At 38.3% G+C, this 23723-nt stretch overlaps 2 protein-coding genes across 2 annotated transcripts; both read right to left on the bottom strand.

Moving 5' to 3' along the window:
* Positions 1-6466: 6466 nt before the first annotated feature.
* Positions 6467-11000, bottom strand: LOC103988815 (trihelix transcription factor ENAP1). Its single transcript, XM_009407460.3, has 2 exons — positions 9775-11000; positions 6467-6784 (listed from the first exon to the last, which is right to left on the bottom strand). Coding segments are annotated over exons 1-2 (825 nt in total). The 5' UTR covers positions 10599-11000; the 3' UTR covers positions 6467-6783.
* Positions 11001-19037: 8037 nt separating this feature from the next.
* Positions 19038-20088, bottom strand: LOC135639747 (uncharacterized). Its single transcript, XM_065153629.1, has one exon. The coding sequence runs from the start codon at positions 19898-19900 to the stop codon at positions 19403-19405; it is 498 nt and encodes a 165-aa protein (XP_065009701.1). The 5' UTR covers positions 19901-20088; the 3' UTR covers positions 19038-19402.
* Positions 20089-23723: the final 3635 nt, after the last annotated feature.

Below are 23723 nucleotides of genomic sequence, written 5' to 3'. Positions count from 1 at the left end.
GTTAATGAATGTGATTGATGTTTGAATGTTTCTCAATATCCTCAAATGTTAATTTGGATCTTGGATTAGTTTATGATAGAAAATTTTAATATTATCGACTTAAGGGGGCGTGACAAAAGCACTATAATCCTCCCCACCAACTAAAAATTTTATTTTCAAAATTTCTTACTTGAATAGCTCTGGATATTTCTCTCATATCTTTTTTTTTATCATTCCCAAGTTGCTTCCAACATTGTGTGATTCTGCTATAGCATTTTGATTAAAACAAACTTTTTATTATAAATTTCTACTTCTTATTAAATTTCAAAGGTCTTTTCTGTTATTGACTTAGTATTTTTGCCTACTTTATGCTACCTTCATCTTTTAACAAATCTTTTTAACTATTATTGTTGTTTCTCTCATAATATTTATGTTTATTCATCTCATCTCAATGAATATGTGATCTGAACATTTGGTCATATAGTGCTTCAAATGATGCTATTACAATGGTTGTTTAGTAATTGTTATTGAAGACAAACTCAACTCTTATCAAAGATAAATATTTGTTCCATAATCCTTAAAGTTTATGACATAAGCTCTTAACATATCTACTAATATCTTAATGATTTTCTTTTATTGACCATCTATTTGAGGATGAAAAATTATGTTAAAAGCTAACATTGTCCCTAGTGCCTTATAAAAACTCCTCCAAAATCTTGATATAAATTTGGAGTATTTATTTGACATAATAGACGTGAGCACACCATGAAATCTAATTATCTCCTATATATATAATTGAGCATATTGATTCATGGAATAATTAGCATAATATGTGAGAAGTATACTGTCTCAATCAATCTATCTACAATGACCCAAATTCTGTCATATCCTTTGCTAGTCTTGGACAAACCTACGACAAAATCGCTCATCTCTTCTCATTCCTATTAGGGGATTTGCAATGGATTTAAGGTACTTGTTGCCCTTTAATATTTTATTTTGATTTGTTGATAGGTGAGACACTTCTCATCAAATTGGATGATATCTCTTTACATTCTTATTCACTAATAGTGCTCTTTTATATCCTTGTACATCTTAGTTGTTTTAGAATGTACTACATATAAAGATGAACATGTCTTTGTTAAATTTTTTTATTTTATGCCAGACTCCGTACCTTAAAATATGAGTATCTCTTCACTAACCGTCAATCTCCCAATTAAACTTTTAATAATCATCTTAAATTTAAATTTTATATTTTTATATGAAAAGGTCATTGAACTATTGATAAAGCAACTAAATTGATTGACTTTCTACTTAATGTATCAATAACTATATTCGCTTTCCCAAGATGATAATTGATCATAAAATCATATTCTTTTGCTAATTCAAGCCATCTCATCTATTTTAGATTCAACTTCTTTTAAGTAAAAAAATATTTTAAACTCTTATGATCTATATATATTTCATGTTTCTTCTCATAAAGATAATATCGCTAAATTTTTGGGGCAAACACCACTACTACCAACTCTAAATCATAGGTCTAATAATTCTTCTCATGATATTTTAGGTGTTTTGAGGCATAATATAATTTTGTCATTCTACATTAAAATACATCCTAAACCATTTTTGAATACATTACTATACGCTACGAATCCTCTTGACCCAAATGATATATTAAGAATTAGAGTTGAAATCAATCTCTTTTTCAATTCTTGAAAATTGTTTCCACAAGTATTAATCCATTCAGATTTAATTAGGTGAGAGGTGATGCTATCTTGAAAAATCCTTCTACAAAACATCCATAATAACTTATCATCCCAAGAAAACTCCTTATATCATTTACAATAATCAGCCTAGGCCAGTTACTAATTGTTTCTATCTTAGTTGGATTCATTGAGATCAACGTATACAAGGAATGCTATCTTTTTTAGCCAAAATTCATATTTTTTAAATTTTATATATAATTACTTTTTCATCAAGATACTCAAAGTTATTCTTAAATATTATGTATGTTTCTCCCTTATGAGTATATTAAAATGTCAACGATAAAAGCTATCCCAATTTTATCTAATTGCTCCTTGAATACTTTATTCATTAAGTCCATAAAGATAATTGGTATATTTGTTAAATCAAATAACATTACTAAAAATACAAAGTGTCCATATCTGGTACTAAAGGTGGTCTTGGAAATGTCCTTCTTATTGATTTTCAATTGATGAAAACTTGCTCTAAAATTAATTTTTAAAACCACTAATACACCTTGTAATTAATGAAATAAATCATCAATTTTAGAGAGTGGATATTTGTTCTTAATAGTCACCTTATTCAACTCTCTATAATCTATGCACAATCGTATTGTCACCTACTTTTTCTTTACAAATAGGACTAGTGCTCTTCATGGTGAAACGCTAGGGCAAATGAATTCTTTATCGAGGAGTTCCTACAATTACATTTTTAACTTCTTTAGTTCTATTGGAGTCATTATATAATGTGCTTTAAAAATAATCTCAACATTAAGTCTATAACAAATTCACTCTCTCTATGGAAGTCTTTTGATAACACTTGAAGGAATTTGCTCATAACTAGTATATTCTCTAGCTTGACCTTTAGTTTCATCCTAGTGTCAATCACATTTACTAGATATCATATACATTCACCCTCTAATAATCTCTGTGCTTTCATTGCCAAGATAAAAAGGATCGATGTCTTTTATTCAAAATCAGCCAATACAAACTTTGCTGACTCTATAGGTTAACATACTACCCTCTTCTTATTACAGTTAATAAAAATTTGATATTTAAACAATTAGTCCATGCCCAATATAACATCAAAGTCTTATATGTTTAATACTATCAAATCTACAACTAATTCTTTGTTGATAATCTGAATTAGATAAGACCCTCATCGATGACCTAAATATATTATATCTCCTAATGGAATAACTATGCAATACTACTTTAGATGGTTTGCCTAGTTTTTTCACACAAGCTAGTGATATAAAAGAATACGTAGTGCCACAATTAATTAAGGCATGCAAGAAAATATTATAAATAAATATCTCACCTAAGATAACTAAGGGGCTAGTATTTGCTTCTGTCTTAGTCATCACAAAGATTCTACTCGGTATTCTTTTCTGTTCTGATGAGATTATTATGTTGTTCTTGGCTAAATGTCCTAGCTTTCCACACCAAAAATATAATTTATTTCCTTTAAGGAATTTCCTCATATGATGCTTTTCACATTTAAGGTAAGTGCATCTTTGTACTTGAGTTAGCTGAGAAGACTAAAATGTATGACCCATTCTTTCTTGTGTAGGGTGTTTAGGTTACCCTTATTATTGTCCTTGACTTGGGTGTCATTTTTTTTTGTTTTCAAGATCTATTGTAGGGGCCTGTTGTCAAAAATAGATGCCCTTCCTTGGCATATCATGGTTGTAATACATGATATTTTGGTTTAAAATATTCTTTACTCAACTTATTCTGCCTCTAAGGTCTTTCCCACTACCAAGGAATAGGGAATGTTTGAGGCATTCATTATCATATTTATATCTCGATAAATTTATGCTTTAAGTTCTGGTAGAAATTGATCTACCCTTAAGGCATTAGTGCTAACCATGTGGGGTGCAAATCGAGATAACTCCTTAAACTTTTTAATATAATCTATAATCGATCAACCTTCTTATTTGAGAGTAACAAATTCTGTCATTTTGGCGGATCGGTGAGTCACACTGAAATATTTTTAGTAAAAGATCTCATTGAATGTTTTTCCAATCATTTGTCTAGTATCAACAATCCCTCTTCTTGCATCCCACTAGTGATGGACATATTTTCTCATTATATAAGTTACACAAATAACTTTATCTTCACTTGGAATCCTTGCATACTTAAAAATTCCGGCAATATTTTTTATCCACTCTTCGATTGTTAATGGATTTGTATCACTTTAAAGATTGGTGGATTATTTTTTCTAAATCTCTTACTTGTTGATTATAAAACATCATATCCTCGAGCTACTACTAACACCACCTCCTATCCTTGGGCTAATAACTGTTCTAATTGTTTAGATTGTCTCTTTACCAATTCTGTTACCCTATTAATTATCATATCTCTTTGATCTCCTGGTGTAGATGCCTCTCTATCATTGGAAGTCTCCTCTTGAATATTTTCAGAACTACTAATTTGCCCTCAAGTTCTCATGATATCTTCTTGATTAATCCCAAGTTGTTCTAACCCTAGTTACTAAATATAAGACTTATATTTATTAATAAGTAGCATATATTAATAAGAAAATCAATGTAACTCAATTATTAAAACTTATAGGATAATTGATTATTGCATTTTATATCCAAAACTTATACACATATAAATGCCCACAAATCATCGTCCATATTTGTAGTAGCATGAGCTTACATATGCTCACTTCTTAACCTAATCACTAGGGTGAGGTACTAGTATCTTTATTTATAAAATAGGATTTATAGTGAGTAATTATATAGTAAGTATAAGCCTTTATAGTTTTATTTATATGAGCATGTATTATGTCATGTATATAATATTTTAAAATAAGATATTTAATGGTAAACACTACATCCTATTGCATTTTTAGAAAACATAACCCTACAACATAGCATATGCAAAATAAAGAAGTAAAGTTCTATGTTAAAATAATTCAAAATACTTATATACATACGTAAGAAATAATAAATTCATAAACTTCTACTCCTCATATCATAATATGTATATGCACTCCCATACTACACGTCATCGTAATATATACGTACACGTTCATAACATATGTCATATATAATGTCTCTTGTCGATCCAAGCATTTAGCATAATAGAATAATCGTGCTTTACTCATGATTCTTTGTGGCCCTTTAATAAGTCATTTGTGTAATCCAACCAATTTTCTTCTTTGTGGCCCTTTAATAAATCATCTGTGTAATCCAACTATTTTTCTAATAATGGAACTCGCAACTCATAATAACTTGGAGATTTTAATCCTTCGTCATATCTTTCAATAACTTCAATTATCTCTTTAAAATTATTTAAATGATAAATATTAAGGGGAAGTCCAACCTAATAGAAGAAGCTAGTAATATGTTGAATCATTCTTTCCCTTGTTTCCTTATCACAAGCATCACTTATATTTGTTTGTATTAATTTTGCTCTTGCTTAACCTTGTTACTTCTTTGATCCTTGATACATATATAAGTCTATCGGTTCCTTTTTACCTTCTTAACAATCATGACTTCTTTTCCCACTAGCATTGACACTTTCTAAATAATATTTTTCTTCTTCATCATCTTTAATATGTTCCTCGAGTAAAATTCCATAAATTTGTTCCTTTGCATATTTTCTTCAATCATATAAGCCAACAACTCTTTTTTCTATATTAGATGGACACTTCTTACATACTGCTGCATTTTTGAAGTTCTGTACTTATGTTGCTTTGCACGAAAGATGCCAACTTTAGTAGTTATGTCATAAAAGATGTAAGTAAATACATATATTTATTATCATTTAGATAAATATATTTTCAAGCATGAGCCTTTTTTAAAATTTTTTGATGAATCTTTTAAATTACTTTATACACTTGTTATTAATCATAAAACCCTAATAACAATTCTAAATAATTAGAGATTAGTAATGATAAATAGAGACTATTATATGGTAATAGTAGTTAACACAATAGTAATTCTAATAACAATTAAGGATTAACAATCTATTGTTAATCGTATTTAATCCATTGTTGTTAATCGTAGTTAAAGAGAGAGAAAAGAGCTACCAACAACTTTTAACAGTAGTTAAAGGGGGAGAAAAGAGTCACAAACTGTGGAACGTTAGGTAAGAGAGGGCAATGGTGGTGGTGGGAGAACTTTCGAATGATGACAATGACAATGTAGGAAGCTACGGAGGATGGTAGTAGTGACGGAGAAAACTTTGGATGACGACAGCAACAGCGATGTCATGGGCAGAGGAAGCTACAATCCTATCCCCTAACAGTGGAGGGAGCTACATATGGAAGTAGCGACGATAAACGAAACTACACACGAAAGCTAGACTTTCAAACCCGTGCATCGATGGTAGAGGAAGCATCAAACCTATGCATCAGTGATAGAGACAACGAATGCGTATAAAGGCAATGATGAGAGCAAAGGTGAGTCGAGTCCGAGGTGGGGTAGAGGGGGAGGGTCACTGTTTTGCTTAATTTGTTCAATCAAACCAATTGAGCTATTATTCAACAAAACAAGAGTTGATCATCTGGTTCCATTGCTTTGCTTCATTCGGATGCTCGCCCAAGGCACCGGCACTTAGGTTCAAGCGAGTGCCCAAGCGTCGCTTCATTGAAGCATGTCGCCCAACTACTTTGCAAGGAGCTCAAGTCTCACTTCACCTCACTCGACCACCTAGGCGAGCGCTCACGTGCATTTTCAAATCATTGATTAAAAGAATCAAATAATAAAAAAAACAATGCAACAAAAAAATCCTTTAGAATTAACATGCATTTGATAAAAAATTGCATTCATAATCTTGTTTGCATAAACAGATATTGTGCACCGTCAAAAGAGCGGGGCTGCCTAGAACAGTCAAAAGATTAAGATACCAGTGCCTGCGATGGAGCAAATTGAATCCATCTTCTGGATACCAACCAGTAAACGAAAGAGTAAAAATTCAGCTAATATTACATTTTTGATGAACAAGCGTACATGTTCAGGTGCATGATGGAGATTAATTTGCACCAAGAAACATATATCGTCATGGCCGTGATCCTCTCGCTCCATTGACATCAGACTACAAATAACTTTCTGAAAGAAAAGAAAACCATGAGCACACTTCCAACAAATGGAAATATCGAACAATAAACAACTCAATATAAAGCGATAACAAATTCAAATTAGAACCATATATATGTATTACAATATTCATCTGTGTTCAGTGAAGATTTGTGACACTTATCGCCAATAACAATTTCATGCCACCACATTTTTTCCCCTAAAATTGATGATACCTAAGTGTTGTTTTCTCCTCTTCATAGACAACAAAGTTCGTAAACAACATTGTGCCTTCACCACTTGCTATTTTCAGAAAAAAAGAAGAAGAAAGGATTCCCTACTGGTGAAACCACAAGACCATATGAGATGCTCTGCAGTTAGAGCCGAAGGGAGCAGATCCCTCAAGGAAGCAAACTCTATCGGGAAATAACAATATATTTAGCTGTGTTCAATGCTAAATGCAGACAAATCTCCTTCCAAAGTTCACATTCAACAATTAAAGCAAAGTTCCATTCTCCTACTATCGTGAGGAACGATAAAAACAAAGTTAATTGGCAAAAAGATTGGCAATAGAGAAAGATATCAAATGAATAGGTCAGACGCCCACAAATGCCTCAAGATATGGCGATAAATCAACTAAAATAACCTACAACAAGAAGCACAATTTTTTTTGTCTACATGCAGTGATTTAAATAGGCGCTTGCCTAAGCGCTCGGGCGAGACGAGGCCCGAGTGCCTTGTGTGTGGACCAAGTGGTGCGCTTCAAGGAGGCACCGCCTGGGCGCTCGCCCGAACCCAGGTGTTGGGCGCTTCAAGCGAGCGCCCGGTTCAATTAAGCGAACCGAACTGGTTTAAGTCTGGTTCAGTTTGTAGTTTCTTAACTAAAAAGCCACGCTTCACACCTGCACGATCCCGAGGAACCCTAGTGCTGCTTCTGCCTCCGTCACCGACGCTTTCTGCCGCTGCCTCCGAGCCTTCCTCTATTGTTGGCGAATGAGTCTGACGGCCCTCTGGAGCTTCCGTTGTTGTCGTTGTTGTTGTTCGCAGCTATCGCCGCTGCTGTCCGTAGCTTCCGTCGTTGCCGCTTGCTGTTGTTGTCCGCAGCTTTCGCCATTGTCACTACTACTGTCCGCAACTTCTCTTGCTGCTGCCGTTGCTGTCCATAGCTTCCACCGCTGCTGCTACTATCGTTCGCAGTGCTGCCACAACTATCTTAAACTAATCCTCCGTCGCCGCTGCTATCTATCTCCCTCTATTATTGTTAACATTTTTTTCTCCCCCCTCTAACTCTAAGTAATATACTGCTAACAGTATATTTTTAATTTAATATCATTTTTTATTTAAACAATTATATTTTTAATTATATTATATATTTTTATATTTTTATATTTCAGAGAATATTTTTTTCTCCCCCTATAACTTAAGTAATGTACTGTTAACAGTATATTTTTAATTTAATATTATATTTTTATTTAAATAATTATATTTTTAATTATATTATATATTTTTATATTTGAATATTTCAAAGCGTCTTGTTTCGCTCGGGCGAGCGCTTAGCGCCTCGGACATTTTAGGATTTTAGCATCTAGCACTTTTGAAATCACTATCTACATGTCAGTAGAGGTTATAGGTAAAATGTCCCTTATGGAGCATCACTATCTTATTTCAGTTAATGTTGAAAAATTTAGAGGCTAATCAGTCGAGATGTTAATCTGACCACGACTAGGCATGTAGTGCTGGGAAGACCACGAGTATGATGAGAAAGCAAAACAAAATCCACAACAGAATACCAACAATATTACATCAGGGTATTGGCTAGATATACTCCAAACTGTATTATCAGTATACCAAAGTATAAGGCTTCAACTATAAAACCTTAGATCATATCCATAATGGTTTCAACTACAAAAGAATCATTTATGTAGTCCATAATTAAACAGATTTCTTACATCAGTTGTAAATTTTTATAGATACATACAAAGTCTACAAACGTAGACTCATTCAGAAAACCTCTGCGGGCACTGCACAAAAAACTTCAAAAAGCATCAAAAGATTGTTGGAGTTGGTCAGACTCCATCACAAGCAAGCCAGGGATTTGAGCATGAGTTGACTCACGACAGGAGAATCGGTCCGAGAATAGGATGAAAGGATTTGGGTTGCTGCAGAAAAGATCCAAGTTGTTGAATTCAAATTGCCCAGTTTGAGTCTTCATATTGATTAGATTTTAGTCATACTAGGTCAATAAAAAGATGATATTGTTTTTTTTTTCTTCAATTATATAGAGTATTTCAGTATATTTCTATCCTGCTACAGAGAGAAAGTTGCACTTACTGCCTTCTCCATACCTAGATTGGAGTCCAACTGACAAAAAAATAAAAGAGAGGGAAAAAAGAGAAGAGATAACAATCGGATGGTTCTTATGATTTAAAAGAGCACCAACTAGACTCGAGTGTTGAAGCTGCTCACCAATTGTCATCCTAGAGAGTAGGAAGCTGGTTTTTACACTTAATATACATTTCCAAGAGCCCCATGTTCCACAGAGTGATCTGGTTGGGCACAGCTAAAATGGTAGGCACCACGGAAGGACATCTTGTGCATGGAAGTGCCTCGGTAACAGATTGAATGCCATGGAATACCAAAGTTGATATAGCAGTTTAAACATCAATTCTAAATAACCATAATAAAAAAGGCTTAGTAAAAAGATTTGAACTTCAAGCTTCTAGCACAAATTCTACATTTAGATTTAATTATTTTTCCCTCCCACAGAGTAGCAGGTTTTCTGCTCTCACAAATTCCTAGTGACTTGAAATTAGGAAAAGAGTTACCGCTACATCGACACCAATGAACAATCAATAAGAACATTATATGGTGATAACAAGATCACCATCTCTACTTACATATTGATGTCTCTGAAGTATAACAAATAAGCATATAAACAGAACGGAGAAATCCCAATTCACGGGAGGCATATGAAGCATGACAATAGCTCACGCAGGTTAAAATAAAAAGAACAAATGTGTTACCAGTATCTGATCGCTTGCTTGGCACGCTTGATCTTTGCAAGCTTCAGCTGCGACTCCACAATGATCTGCATCGTCTGGAACTCCAGCGCCTTAGCGAACTCCATCCGCTGCTTCTCCAGCTCCATCATCTGTCGCTGCTTTGCCCCCTCCACCCTCTCATATATGTCCGCAAACCTCGTGATTGCCCTAGCCAATTCCCCGATCCCGTTGCCTTCTTCGCCCCTTCCCCTCTTCCACCCCCTTCTTGATCTCGATGACGATCTCGACAGTGACCCCGATCCCTCCTCCTCCAAGTTGGTCTCAGCCGCTGCGGCTGCCGCAGCGGCCGCGCGTCTGAAAAGGGGGTTGTCCACCGGGATCCCGGCAACCGCCGACCTCTTCTCCCTCGGCTCTGCCGTGGGCCCCTTGCGGTAGAAGGAGAAGGGCACAGCGAGAGGCCGCGAGGCAGAGGATTTCTTCGCGGCGGCCGAGGGAGGGGAGGATCCGATGAGGTCGTCGAGGCGGGAGAAGAATTGCCACTGGCTCTCGGCGCCGGCAGCGATCCGAGCCTTTTCGGCCTTGTACTTCTTCTTCAGGGTGTCGATCCGGTTCTTGCACTGGACGTCGGTGCGAGGCGGCCGGCGTCCAGCGCCGCGGCGGGAGTTGACGGCGTCGGCGACTTCCTGCCAGTGCTTCTGGCGGAGGTTCCCGCGGTTGAGCTCGACAAAGTGGTCGCCCCATGCGTCCACCAGCGTCGACGTCTCCCCCTCGCTCCAGCAGTCTTCCCGGTATGGCATCGCTGGGTTTGGCGACCTCGCCGGCGCCGACGTCTCTTTTCCCTCCATCTTCCCGTTCCCAGACGCTAATTCCTCTCTCTCTCTCTCTCTCTCTCTCTCTCTCTCTCTTCCGTCGTCTGCTATCTCTTCCTCTCTCTTTGGTTCTGTTATTATTAATTCGAGGTGGTTAGGGTTAGGGTTTGACGGAGGGAGGGAGGGAGAGAGGAGGTGCAAGTAAAAGAGTCGGCGAAAGGCGCCGGCTGAAGGGGGGCGGGGACACGTGAAGGTCACGTGAGAGCGTGGGCCGCCGGCGGCTACGCGAGCGACGACGTTGGCGCTCGATCAGGGGTGGGGGAAGCGGGGGCCCACCGGGACGGAGCATCGCCGCCGTTGGTTCCGTTGCCGCGGGTGGATATTGACCGACGGCGGAACAGACCAGAACAAGCCCTCGTATTGTTCGTCGTATGAATGTTATCGTGCTCGATTTCGTGTCGAGGATATCCGCGAGAATAAAAGGGATGAGCGCTTCGTAATGGAGTTACGAAACTACCCCTCGAAATGGGATGCGTATAGGGGCATAGTAGGAATTTAACTACTATGGAGTTGAGATGAGATGAGCGCTTCGTAATGGAGTTACGAAACTGCCCCCCGAGATGGGATGCGTATAGGGGCATAGTAGGAATTTAACTAGTCTAAGAAGGAGACCGACGGTTAGATATGGAACTCCATGCATTGCGAGTCGTATCAGACCGTCCATACGTCAGAATGAAGGGCTTGTTTTCGAGCCCATGGGCTTTAGGAAGAGATTGACCCACCGACCAATGAGAAACCAAGAAGTCACCATCATCAAACAAACCTCCTCTCTTTCCACCCGTCACAAATCATATCTCTGTGCAACTCCTTCCTTTTTCTTTTTTTTTTCCTCTTAAAGAGAAAAATATTATTGTTGAAGAAGAAGCTTATTGCATGCATACGAAGGAGCAGAAAGAAAAATCTGGAGGCCAATCATCTCTCCAGGTTTGGGTGTATTCTTAGCGAAGTCTTAATCATGCTAAGAATGAGGACCTACATCTTCCTTGTACCAAAACAAAAAAGCATATTGTACGCTTAAAACTCTTTTGCCAAACTCGTTGCTACTACCCTCATCAGAGCTCATCATTTTGATTTCAGGTTACATCCATATGGCGTACTAGAGCTGACAAAGAGAGAGTACTAGCAGCATAGTTAATCGTTGAAGGAATCTATATTATGCACTTCCTCCGTCAATGTCTTCAAGAATCAAATTGATAGCAGATAAGATTTAAGGGAAATCCTTCCTCTTAACCTATATAAATAAAGAGAGAACTGTTTCAATAAAAATATCTTTTCTAATAATTTCTGTCTTCTATTCTCCTTTAACATGGTATCAGAGCCATCATCGTGAAGGCCACTTCTAAACATCTCGAGGTGGACCAGCTTCCTCAGCCGCGACTCCACTACAGTCGGTGTCCCCCCCCCCCACCCCAGTCGTGACCATACCTGGCGTCGCCATCAGGCAGCAACAATGGCGACATCTTCATTACTGTGGCGTTTTCCACATAGAACGGTGGATGCTACGGCTTCTTCTCCATAAACGAATGGTGGATGCTCCTTCCCTCTTCTCCTCCTTACGCCGGTGGCATTCTTTACTATCGCCTTTCCTCTACCGCTTCCTACAGAAGTAGAGCTGACATAGCCTCGCAACCAACTGCTCCCCGGCTAGTGGCCTCTCCTCCTCGTTCTCACATCTCACTCGAGCGAGAAGGGTCGTGACTGTTCTACCTCTATTCCTCAATTGGCCCGCCCTCCGTCGGCTTGGCCAGTTGATCTCCGTCGCCCACGACCCTACCACACCGCCCTGCACTACGTCCAAGAACTATTGGCCCCATCCCCAAATCCTCAACCTCGTTGGGCCTGACTTGGCATCGCTGAGCGAGCTACAAGTCTTGGCAGACTGCTAACTTTGCCCGCTGCTAAAGTTGGCTCGAAGTCGCAAGCCTCCTCTACCACGGCGGTCGCAACAGCAGCAGCCGCAATCTTGGCTGGCTGCTAACTCTGCTCACTACTGCAGTTGGCTCGAAGTCGCAAGCCTCCTATATCATGGTAGCCGTAGCAACAACAGTAGCCGCAACAACTGCTCTTGCTCTTCCAAGCCTCCTCCCTCCCTCCTCCTTTTCTGTAAAGGTCCCTCTTCAGTAAAAAAAAAAAAAAAAGAGAGAGAGAGAGAGATAAAAAAAAGTCAGAAAAAAAAAAATAAAATCGTCTCATCCTCCAAGCTATTCAAGCTTCCGTTGTTGGAACAGTCGCTCTATTGATATCCTCATGTAGGATTGCTACCGAAGCGTGGTCTAAACTACAAACTACCTTGGTGAATCATTTGCGTACTCGCAAGCTTAGTCTTATGTCCAATGGTGACAAAACAAGAGGGAAGTACTATCACTGATTATATACAAAATATCAAAGTTATCATCGATAATTTGGCTTAGATGGGTCATTCCCTATGTGATAAAGAGATCATCATCTATACTCTTAATGGTCTCGGAGCCGATTACAAAGAGTTGGCAGTTGCAATTCGGGCACGCGACACGCCTGTATCATTTGAAGAACTCTATGACAAGTTGACTGATTATGAGACATATTTGAAGCATGAGGACAAGTTGCCTAGACCGACTATCACAACTCAAGTCAGTCACAAGTCTAAGAGGAAGGGTACTCGGTACTATCCGAACATCTCCAAAGGTTTGGTCAATACCTCTTGATCCTATGGATTCTATGCGAAACCCCCCTTATCCTTATAATCATAACTTCTCGCAAAGTGGCAACTCCAGTAATCGTCCGTCTTGGCATCCTACCCCACTAAGCCACCAAAACGGGTCGTCTGCCAGCTGTGTGATAAAATCAGACACTTCGATAAAGTTTGTCGGTCTTGACCCCGCCTCCCTGCTCTGTCCCACTGGCCTCAAGTAAATCTCCTAACTACTCCGATGACTAGCCAGCCCAATTGGATTGTCGACTCTAGTACCTCCCATCATATCACCGCTGATCTTCAGAATTTGTCTCTTTACAACACCTATGGCTACGATGAAGATATCATCATTGGTGACGGTAAAGGACTTCCTATAACTCATACTGGTTCCACAACGCTTACTTCTAATACTACCACATGTACACTCGATGATGTTTTATGCGGCTCTCATATTAAACACAACCTCATTTCTGTTTCTCAATTTTGCAAACATAACAATACTTCAATTTAATTCTTTCCTGATTCCTTTCTTGTTAAGGACTTGAGCATGGGGGAATCCTTGGTCCAAGGTCCGAATAGAGGTAACATTTACGAATGACCGTCAGCTCTACAAATAACCCAGCCCACTATTCATTCTTCCGTTGCGACTTCAGTTAATGTGTGGCATCGTCGTCTTGGTCATCTCTTGTCCCTTATTCAGCATAAATTACTTTCTCATTACTCTCTTCCTGTTTTTAAATCACATAGTTCTATAACATATTATGATGCATGTCTTAGTAATAAAAGTCATTGATAGCCCTTTTGCTCATCTTTCATTTCCTTCTCTAAACCATTTGAAATTATTTATACAGATGTTTGAGGCCCTGTCCCAATCCTGTATTTGATAAATTTAGATTTTATGTCATTTTTGTAGATCACTTCACTAAGTACACATAGTTATACCCTCTTCACTATAAATATGATGTTTCGATCATCTTTCCCACTTTTTGAAAGTTGGTTGAAAATCACTTTTAGTCTACAATCAAAATGGTTTACTCTTGTGGTATTCAACACCTCAAATCTCGCCCACATACTCCTCAACTTGTTGGCTCCGTCGAACATAAACATCGGCATATAGTAGAAACTAAGCTCACACTTCTCCATCAAGCCTCCATGCCTTCAAAATTTTGGACAGCAGCCTTTCAAACTTTCGTCTACTTTATTAATAGAATGTCTACGCCAGTCCTACAATACCAATCCCCCTTTGACACACTATTTCACAAACCTCCAAACTTTCGTAAACTCAGAGTATTCAGTTGTCTATGTTATCCATGATTACATCCCTATGCCTCTCATAAGTTAACATCCCGATCTGATCCTTACGTTTTTATAGGTTACTCTCTTAAACATAATGCTTTTCGCTGCTATAATCTCCACACGCACAAAATTTTTATATCACGTCATGTTATTTTTGTTGAGTCTATCTTTTCTTTTCAAAACCATATATATCCTACCATGCAGACCACTTCATTACCCTTTCGTCACTAGCATATACCTCTGATCCAACCGGACGAGCCTCCCATGACGTCGTCTAGTTCCTCTCCTCATGATCCCACTCCTCCAGTTCAGTAATTGCCTATTCCCATCATTCCTACTCCACTTCTTTCTTATCAAAATATTGGGGTCATTAGTTCAGAATCACAATCGTTATCTTTACCCTCTTCTCTACCAAGTGACACTGACGTACCTCCACCTGACCCGGCCTATGTCAATGACTCTCAACCGCTTATTCCAACAACTCAACCTTACGGTCTCATAGTCTCCAATCATCCTATGACCATACGCTCTAAGAGTGGTATTTTCAGACCACGTCAGATCCTTGACCTACATACTATCATGGATTCCTCGTTCACCACCTTGAACCCACCACCTTCACTCAAGCACAAAAATCTTCACATTGGCGTACCGCCATGTGTGAGGAATATAATGCCCTCCACTATAACTCAACATGGGATCTAATACCCTTTCATCATACACAAAATATCATCGGGTGTAAGTAAGTCTTTCGAATTAAACGGAACCTAGATGGCTTTGTAGCCCGATATAAGGTACGCCTCATCGTCAAAGGGTTTTATCAAAGACCTGGAGTTGATTTCACTGAGACATTTAGTCTCATTGTTAAGCCGACTATAATCCGACTTATCCTGAGTTTGGCCACCACTAAGGGCTGGCAATTACGACAATTGGATGTTAATAATACATTTTTACATGGGATTCTAACCGAAGCTGTTTTTATGTAACAACCTCTTGGTTTCACTCATCCTCAGTATCCAGGGCATGTTTGCAAACTGCGCAAAGCTATTTATGGACTTTGTCAGGCTCCAAGAGCTTGGTACACAAAACTTGGCTCTTTTCTGACTTTAATTGGCTTTCTCAACTCCAAATCCGATACCTCGTTATTTCTACAACAACACTATGGTGACATAATATATATTCTGGTATATGTGGATGACATCATTGTCATAGGCAACAATCCCAATGAAATCCAATCGTTCATCAAATAGTTGGCAGATCGATTTTCACTTAAAGATCTAGGATCCTTGAACTACTTTCTAGGCGTAGAAGCAATCTTCACATCTTCCGGTTTCTTTCTCTCACAAAGAAAGTACATTCAAAACTTATTATTAAAAATAAACATGAAAGATGCAAATGTGGTTACAACTCCTCTCTCTGCTAGTGGCTCTCTCAAATTATCTGATCGAAGTTCTGCTACAGAGCCCACTCAATACCGACAAGTCGTTGGCTCCTTACAGTACTTAGCTCTCACCCGTCCAAACATCTCTTTTGCAGTCAACAAATTATCTCAGTTTATGCAGAGGTCGTCTACTATGTACTGGTCTACGGTTAAACAATTCTTGCGATATCTTAAGGGGACCCTCAATTATAGTCTCTTTCTTCGTAAACACTCTCAACTTCATCTTCATGTCTTTGCTGATGCTGACTAGACAAGCAACGTTGATGATCAAGCATCCACATCAGGGTATAATGTCTTCCTTGGCATTAATCCAATCAGTTGGAGTTCTAAGAAGTAAAAGACAGTCGCTTAGTCTACAATTGAAGCTGAATACCATGTCATCGCCACTGCCACTACAAAACTCAATTAGGTCATAAATCTGCTCAAGGAACTCAACATCAGGTCCACTCCTACAATATATTGTGATAATGTCGGAGCTACCTATCTGTGTGCTAATCCGGTATTCTACTCTCGCATAAAATATATTGCTATCGACTTTCACTTTATGCGAGATCAGGTTGTCCGCCGTCAACTTCGTGTTTCTTATGTACATACAGTTGATCAATTAGCCGACTCACTCACGAAGCCTCTCGCTCGTAAACTATTTGTATTGCATCGATCCAAGATTTGTATCCTTGATAGGAGTGTCATCTTGCGGAGCATGATAGCAAATAAGATTTTCCTAATTGTATGAGGAAATCTCTCTACTCTGTTAAGGGAAATCCTCCCTCTTAACCTGTATAAATAGGGAGAGAACAGCTTCAATGGAAATATTTTCTTCAGTAATTTCTATCTTCTATTCTCCTTTTAACACAAATGAACTAAACTTAAGTCCTTTTAGGGTATTTTTAATTCACAACTGATGAATCAAAACTAATTTAACCGTTGAACAAGTTTTACCAAATGTATCTCCAATATAAGAGATACGAGTATTTTTTATCCTAAGATAAATTTTTTCCTAACCAATCAAACTTATTTATCTCTTCCGAGCATAATAACACTAAGGAAAATGGGTCAAGTCGATTGTAATGTTACTAACCAAGATTGACCATATCAAATTAACACTAGAGTGAGGGCTATATACGCATAATAAATCTATCTAAGACAAAAAAGAAATATAACTAAAATAGCACTTTTGTGTAGGTGCATTAGTTTAAGATTAAAAAAAAAAATCAAAGTGCCCAACACGATCAACCATGCCCAAAGTTTTTTCTTTACATGCGATGCATCAACCCAAGGTGTAAAAAAAAATATACATAACACTCAATGCAGTCAATTAGGCCAAAACCATCCTTTTTTTCTTTATAATATATTTATCAAAGCTAATTAAAACATTCAAAGCATCCAATGAGATCGGCCATACCCAAAGCCCATTTGCTCATGATGTGTTTACTTAAGACAAAAAATATGTCAAAGTGTCTAAAACAATCATAGTTTCACATGACAGATGATGTATCAGCATAAGACAAAGAAGTATCCAAAGTACTCAACATAACTAAAGCATTCTATTTACGTGTAATGTGTTTACCGAGAACAAAAAAGTATTCAAAGTGCCCAATGTGACTAACATATCTCCTTTATGCACGATATGCCTATCTAAGATAAGTAAATATCCAAAGCATCTAATACAATCAAACCATCTTTTACAGATGATGCATCCATCTAAAACAAAAAATATTTGAAACGTGTGATATGACCTAAGCATCCCCTTTGCAGATGATATATCTATGCAAAATCAAGAAGTATGACCAAAGTATTCTTTTGCATGTGTGCATTCGTGCAAAATTAAAAAAAAAAGAAATTTTATATAACTAAAACGTATCTTAAGGACAAAAAAAATATCTGATGCACCTAATGCAACCCAAATGTCACATTTGTGCATGATACGTTCACCGAGGAGAAGAGGACACATGATGCATTTAATAGCATTCTCTTATAGATGCATCTACCGAAGACAAATTGAAAAGAAAAAACACCCTAACATGCCTGACTCAATCAAAGCATCCCCCAACACAGTCATAGTACTTCCTTATAAATGCATCTACCAAGGACAAAAAGAAAAAAAAAACCAACATGCTTGATGAGATAATGTATTTGTTAGGAGAGAAAAACAACCAAATTTGCTGACACATATAATAAACATTTTTCTTCTTGATGGACAAGCCCTTTACTAGTTAATAATGGGAGTCAAATGATATGATTATTATTTTCAGTTAAACAAAACTCAATATGCAGATTTCAACTAGCATCTACCGTTAACATCCATGATGAGAAAGAGTCTAATGAACAATGTTACATCAACAAATAATCTAAATAAAATATTCTTACTATAAAAAATAGTTTTCTTCAACATCAACTCAATCAACTAAACTTGGAGCTTTTAAATGCTGACGAGTATTTTTGGTCTTCAACCAATAAACCAACACTACAAAGCGGGATCGAGATACACCCTCGGACTAAAGCCGGATATGAGGCACAACAAATGTTTTCTATCCTCAGCTAAAATTAATTACAATCAAATCGACCTTTTCCCTCTCTTTCAAGCACGACAGTCGAGTCGATCACTCGTGTCATGTCGGATCAACAATCAAAACTAACCGTATCATACTATAAAATTTATTAGATTTCGGGGCCGGGAAGATTGACGTGTGCGATTTTATATCCTTACCGAAGACTAGCATTCAGGTCATGCGAGAGCAAGAGATAGGTCATGTGTGGAGCAGGAGGCTATAGGAGTGGGAGGAAACAGGGTGTTTACACGTAACTCAATGTGTGTGTGTGTTTGTGTGTGTCTTTGTGATGAAAGGACGGACAAATACTTAAGCACCCCTTCCTTGCTCGGGACAAGATTCCTTACTTGTTGTTTGTCCTCGTCGCTTGTTTGTTATATCTGTGAGTTTGCAGCCAAATAATTGGCACAATACATAGTGAAATCTAACAGTCCTAAAAAGTGGACATAGAGGCAGTACCGTAGAACAATGATTGTGCCACTCATTTATTGCATTCCAACACTGCACAAAAGGTTTAGCGTGTGGGAGCGATCGTGGGGTCTCCTGACAATATTCTCTGATCCTCCCTGCACACACACACTTCCCGTCTCTCTTTCTCTCGTACCATACACTCACTGCTAATCCCACCATGCTTTCTGGCAATTACAGTTCAAAAGCAGAACTGAACACAAAACCTAGTTTTATCTACCTACAACAAGGAAAACGCGCATGGGGGAAGGAAGATGCGATGAGAGAAGAAAGAACAAATGACATCTCTGCTCGGAGACACCATGACAAAAGAATGGTGAGAGGAGAAGGAAATGGAAGACACCACATCATGGAATTCTCAGAGATCAATGGAGACCTCAGAGATGCTCTCCAAATGCGGCCGCCACACCCCCACCCTTCCTCGCCGCCTGTTCTTCTGCGCTGACGCCTTCTCCTGCAGGACCTCCGGTAGCAGCCTCTTCTTGTCCGTGGAAGTCTCCCAGCTGCCTTCTCCTTCCTTGCCCTCCTTCTTCTTCTTCCAACTCTTCCTCTTCGTCGCCGACGTCGTCGTCTGTGGCACGGCCTTGTCCGAAGACACGGGCATGAGGAAGTAGATCTTGCCTCTCTGGAGCTCGGCGCTGGGCGGCAGTATCACCGCCTTGGGGGACACGACGCCGTCCAAGGACGCCGAGGGCGGCTTCCGGAGGACGTGCTTGGGGTAGGCCCGCATGACCTCCCCGGCGCTGACGCTGCCGCTGATCTCCTCGACGCGACCGCTCGCGTGCACGATGCGGACCACGTCGAGCCCGCCGCAGGGGAAGATGCATGAGATGCAACACCTTATGGAATCCTTCATGTCTCCTTTCTCTCTCCCTCTCCTGCCTTCTTCCTCAAGTTCACTGTGGTGAACGAGATGGGAAGCAAGAGGGCAATTCAAGAGTAAATGTAGAGAGGATACTTCACGACGGACCCTCTCTCTCTCTCTCTCTCTCTCTCTCTCTCTCTAATATTACTCGAGGCCTTGCTATGTGACTGTCTGGTTTACTGAAGAGGAGGAGATAAGAGGGCAATTTAAAGAAAGGAGGTGAAGAGGATATGTTTGAATGTGGAATTGCATACATATCCCTCCAAGTTTAAGTTTTGCATATATATCCTCGTAATATTCAAACACATATTATAATTAATTGTTATTATTCGACTATCATATAATGCTTAAAGTATAAACTTAAACTATCATATAATATTTAAATTATAATTGACATTAGTAACTTCCAAAAGCTTTATTATGATGGTAATTATTAATAATAAACTTAAATTTCTTTTATGGATATTAACAAAAAAAGGTGGATCTTGATATATATATATATATATATATATATATATATATATATATATATATATATATATATATATATATATATATATATATAAAAGAGGATGGATGCACATGCTACATTAAAATTTAACGGAGTAAATATGTTATTTGCAAAATTACAAAGAATCGATAGGTAAAAGATGTTGTTTGTTTGTATATAATAATAATAATTATTATCTTAATAATATTTTTCTTTGTTATATATGTTGTAGGACAACAAGAGGTGTGGATAAAATTCCCATTGCACGACATGATGGCAATATCATGGATTGCTCATGTCCTGCTTTTGGTGGAGTGGGATGGAAAGAGGCGGTGGGGATGGATATGTGCATGACTGACTTGGGGATGTGATGGGATGGGATGCGACGCAGGCTTTTCTAATTAATCGCCCTCTGACTGCACTCATGATTCCATCATACGAGCGAGCTCACACATTCCGAGGCACATCATTGTGATGGGACCCGCTCAACAAACCCCACTGAGTCGCTGAGTCGCGACTCGGGTTACGACTTTGTTCCTTCGTGCAACATGTTTCGAATTTGGGATTTGTCCTTTTTATAAACGCTAAGAGGATTATTAAGGTGAGAAACCTCATTATCAGTAATAAGTAATATCTATACTAAAGATCTCTTATTAGGCTAAGCATATTAGGTAGATATGAGTATCCCAATCGATAATAACTATGTATCCTTCATGTCCAAACATCTTGATTTGATTTTATATTGAAAGCAGAATAATAAATAAATTTGGGATCAAACATTTTAAGCAAAGAAATTAATTAGTCGAGTGATAAAAAATAATAACAAGATTTGTCCTTTATAAACAAACACTAGAAGGGCTAGAGATTTCATTATTAATAATTGATAATAGTCATGTTTATTCTGAATCAAATTAATAAATTTTTTATTGACTAAGGAAATTAGATAGAGATGAAAATTTGAAACATCAGCTGTAATAGAGTATTTTTATAAAGAGTATATAAAGCTTACAAAAAAGGATGCTGGTGGTGGACTGGAACCTGAGATTATCAAACTATGTACACTGATACATCAATCATCAAACAAAGCCATTAGTATTTGATTTAAGAAAGAGTTGCTAAAAAAAAGAAAAGCCTATTGTCCTTTCATAACTTGTAAAACTTTTAGGAGAAATGTTTTGAAGTCACTTTTTTTTTTTTTTAATTCCTTTATGGCTGTACAATTCCAAAGCTTCTTTTGACTTTTGTTCAACAGTGTTTCTCTTTTAAACATATCATCCCATCCTATGAAGAATGATGATAACTTTCAAAAGAATGCATCACTGTCTTGCTTACCTTCACTTGGCTTTCACATGGTACACATTTTTGAACTTGGGTGTGGGATATGATAAGATCTTGGCATCTGTATCAACCCCACCAATCTTTGCTTTTGGATTTGGAGGCACGAGAGAGAGAGAGAGAGAGAGAGAGAGAGAGAGAGAGAAAGAGAGAGAGAGAGAGAGATGTCATGCATTCCCATCCATCATACACCACAGGCACCCAAAAGAATGACCACATACTCCTGCTTTAGGAAAATTCTCTGCAACTTCTGCTCTTGGCATCAATGTCAAATGACAAGCACATTTATCCCCCACACAGATCCCATGATAGACTTATCCACTTGTCCTCATCTCATTTATTCTACTCTCTCTCTCTCTCTCTCTCTCTCTCTCTCTCTCTCTTCGGATTGATTGAATCCATGCATAGTAATATTCTTTGTCTTTAAAGTTCGTTCATGTGTCATCTCATGAGAAACAAATGTAGCACGAGTCTTCCAAATGATCTCCTTGTTCTACCTTTGTGAGAGTTTATACACCTAATTGTGTCAATTGTCATTGGACTGCATATTGCAAAGATAAATGTGCACATAAATTGAGCTTATATATGCTATAGTAAAAGAATCAAAGTGTACATTCCATTAGTTTGATACTTAAGTTTCTATCCTACTCTTTAGGACATTATTGAGGAGGAGGAGGAGGAGGATGACCTTGATATGATATAATGGTAAGATTATTTTTATTAAATTAAAAATTATTTTAAATTATATATTAAAAAAATTAGGTTATGAGTTTTATTTTTTTTAATTAACATCAAAATATTTTAATATAATTAGAGAGAAAGAAGGATCTAAGGTAGGTAGACACAAGACTTTTAAAACATTAAGAAAGTATAAATGATTATGATAATAAATACAAATTCTTAATTTCTGGATCTCTTTTCTGTCTTCTCTATGATTTATTGGGAGCTATCACCGTTTCAAAAAAGAAAAAGTTCTAGTTTTGATTGAATAACGAAAATAATCTTCTTCTTTTTTTATTATTTATAGTCCTGGGCAAAATAATGATACGAAGAATAATAAATGAATACTTCAATCATATCCTCCAAGGAAGAGGAGGAAAAGGGAAAGAGTGAGAAAAAAAAGCCTTTTTAAGACTGTGGCCTTTTTGTGATCAGGTCAACTTTCTCAGGTACGGCAGTCATTTCAACAGTGGGGAGGGGAATGGGATGGCAAGTCTCTCTTCCCTCTCAGCGGCACTGTTTGACATCCCCCGTTCACATCTCTCGAAAAGGTCGTGGTGGTGACTGCTGTGTGTGGCCTTTCGGTAGTGCGCTTGACGTGCCCGGGGATCGCGCTGGATTGAGGTTGGAGGGGACGCCACTGATGGGTGAGTCGCTCCGGTTCAAAGGAGAGATCATGGAGTAGGGGAGGGGGGAAGAGGGAAGAGGGGACTTCTTGTTTGGGCTCAGACAGGGTCTTGTGTTTAAACCGTGGGTCCGCCGTTCAAAACGAATCAGAGTGAAGTTCCATGGGACAAGTGGAGGAAACGCGTGTTTCCTTCCCTCCACCGCGACGGGCGATCTGTAGGTGTGCTGCTGCGACGAAGTTTGAGGCGGGAGAGCGACACGTGATGTGTCGGGGCCCACGCTGCTTCTGGTTCCGACTTAAGTTACGATTCCAAGGGACTTGAAGTCCAGTCCAGATCTTTCCTCTGATGCTCCACCGCTTCCTTGACCCTGGTCTTTTGCCGGAGCTTCCCTTTGCGGTAGCTCTCTAGCTAGCAATCATTACTCGCAAAAGGCTGTGTGATTTTGATCGACTTCAATGCAGTGATCTGCATGTATATCTATTTGATGTCGGAATCTATTGTATACTCTTTAAAGAACGGTGTGTTGATCACAACGACGGAGATGAATGCTTGGCATCCATGGATTCATCCAGGAGACGATAAGAACCTGCGGACCCGCTGAATTAAGTCACGGTACGCATCTCCAGCTTTTGTATCATTC

The sequence above is a fragment of the Musa acuminata genome, chromosome BXJ3-6, assembly GCF_036884655.1.
Source record: "Musa acuminata AAA Group cultivar baxijiao chromosome BXJ3-6, Cavendish_Baxijiao_AAA, whole genome shotgun sequence".
In the NCBI taxonomy this organism is placed as follows: domain Eukaryota; kingdom Viridiplantae; phylum Streptophyta; class Magnoliopsida; order Zingiberales; family Musaceae; genus Musa; species Musa acuminata.
The sequence above is the reverse complement of the archived record's forward strand: the minus strand, read 5'-3'. Positions and strand labels throughout refer to the sequence as shown.

Excerpts from the sequence above, each read along its gene's own strand:
- LOC103988815 (XM_009407460.3), bottom strand. The coding sequence starts at position 10,598 with ATGGAGGGAAAAGAGACGTCGGCGCCGGCGAGGTCGCCAAACCCAGCG.
- LOC135639747 (XM_065153629.1), bottom strand. The coding sequence starts at position 19,900 with ATGAAGGATTCCATAAGGTGTTGCATCTCATGCATCTTCCCCTGCGGC.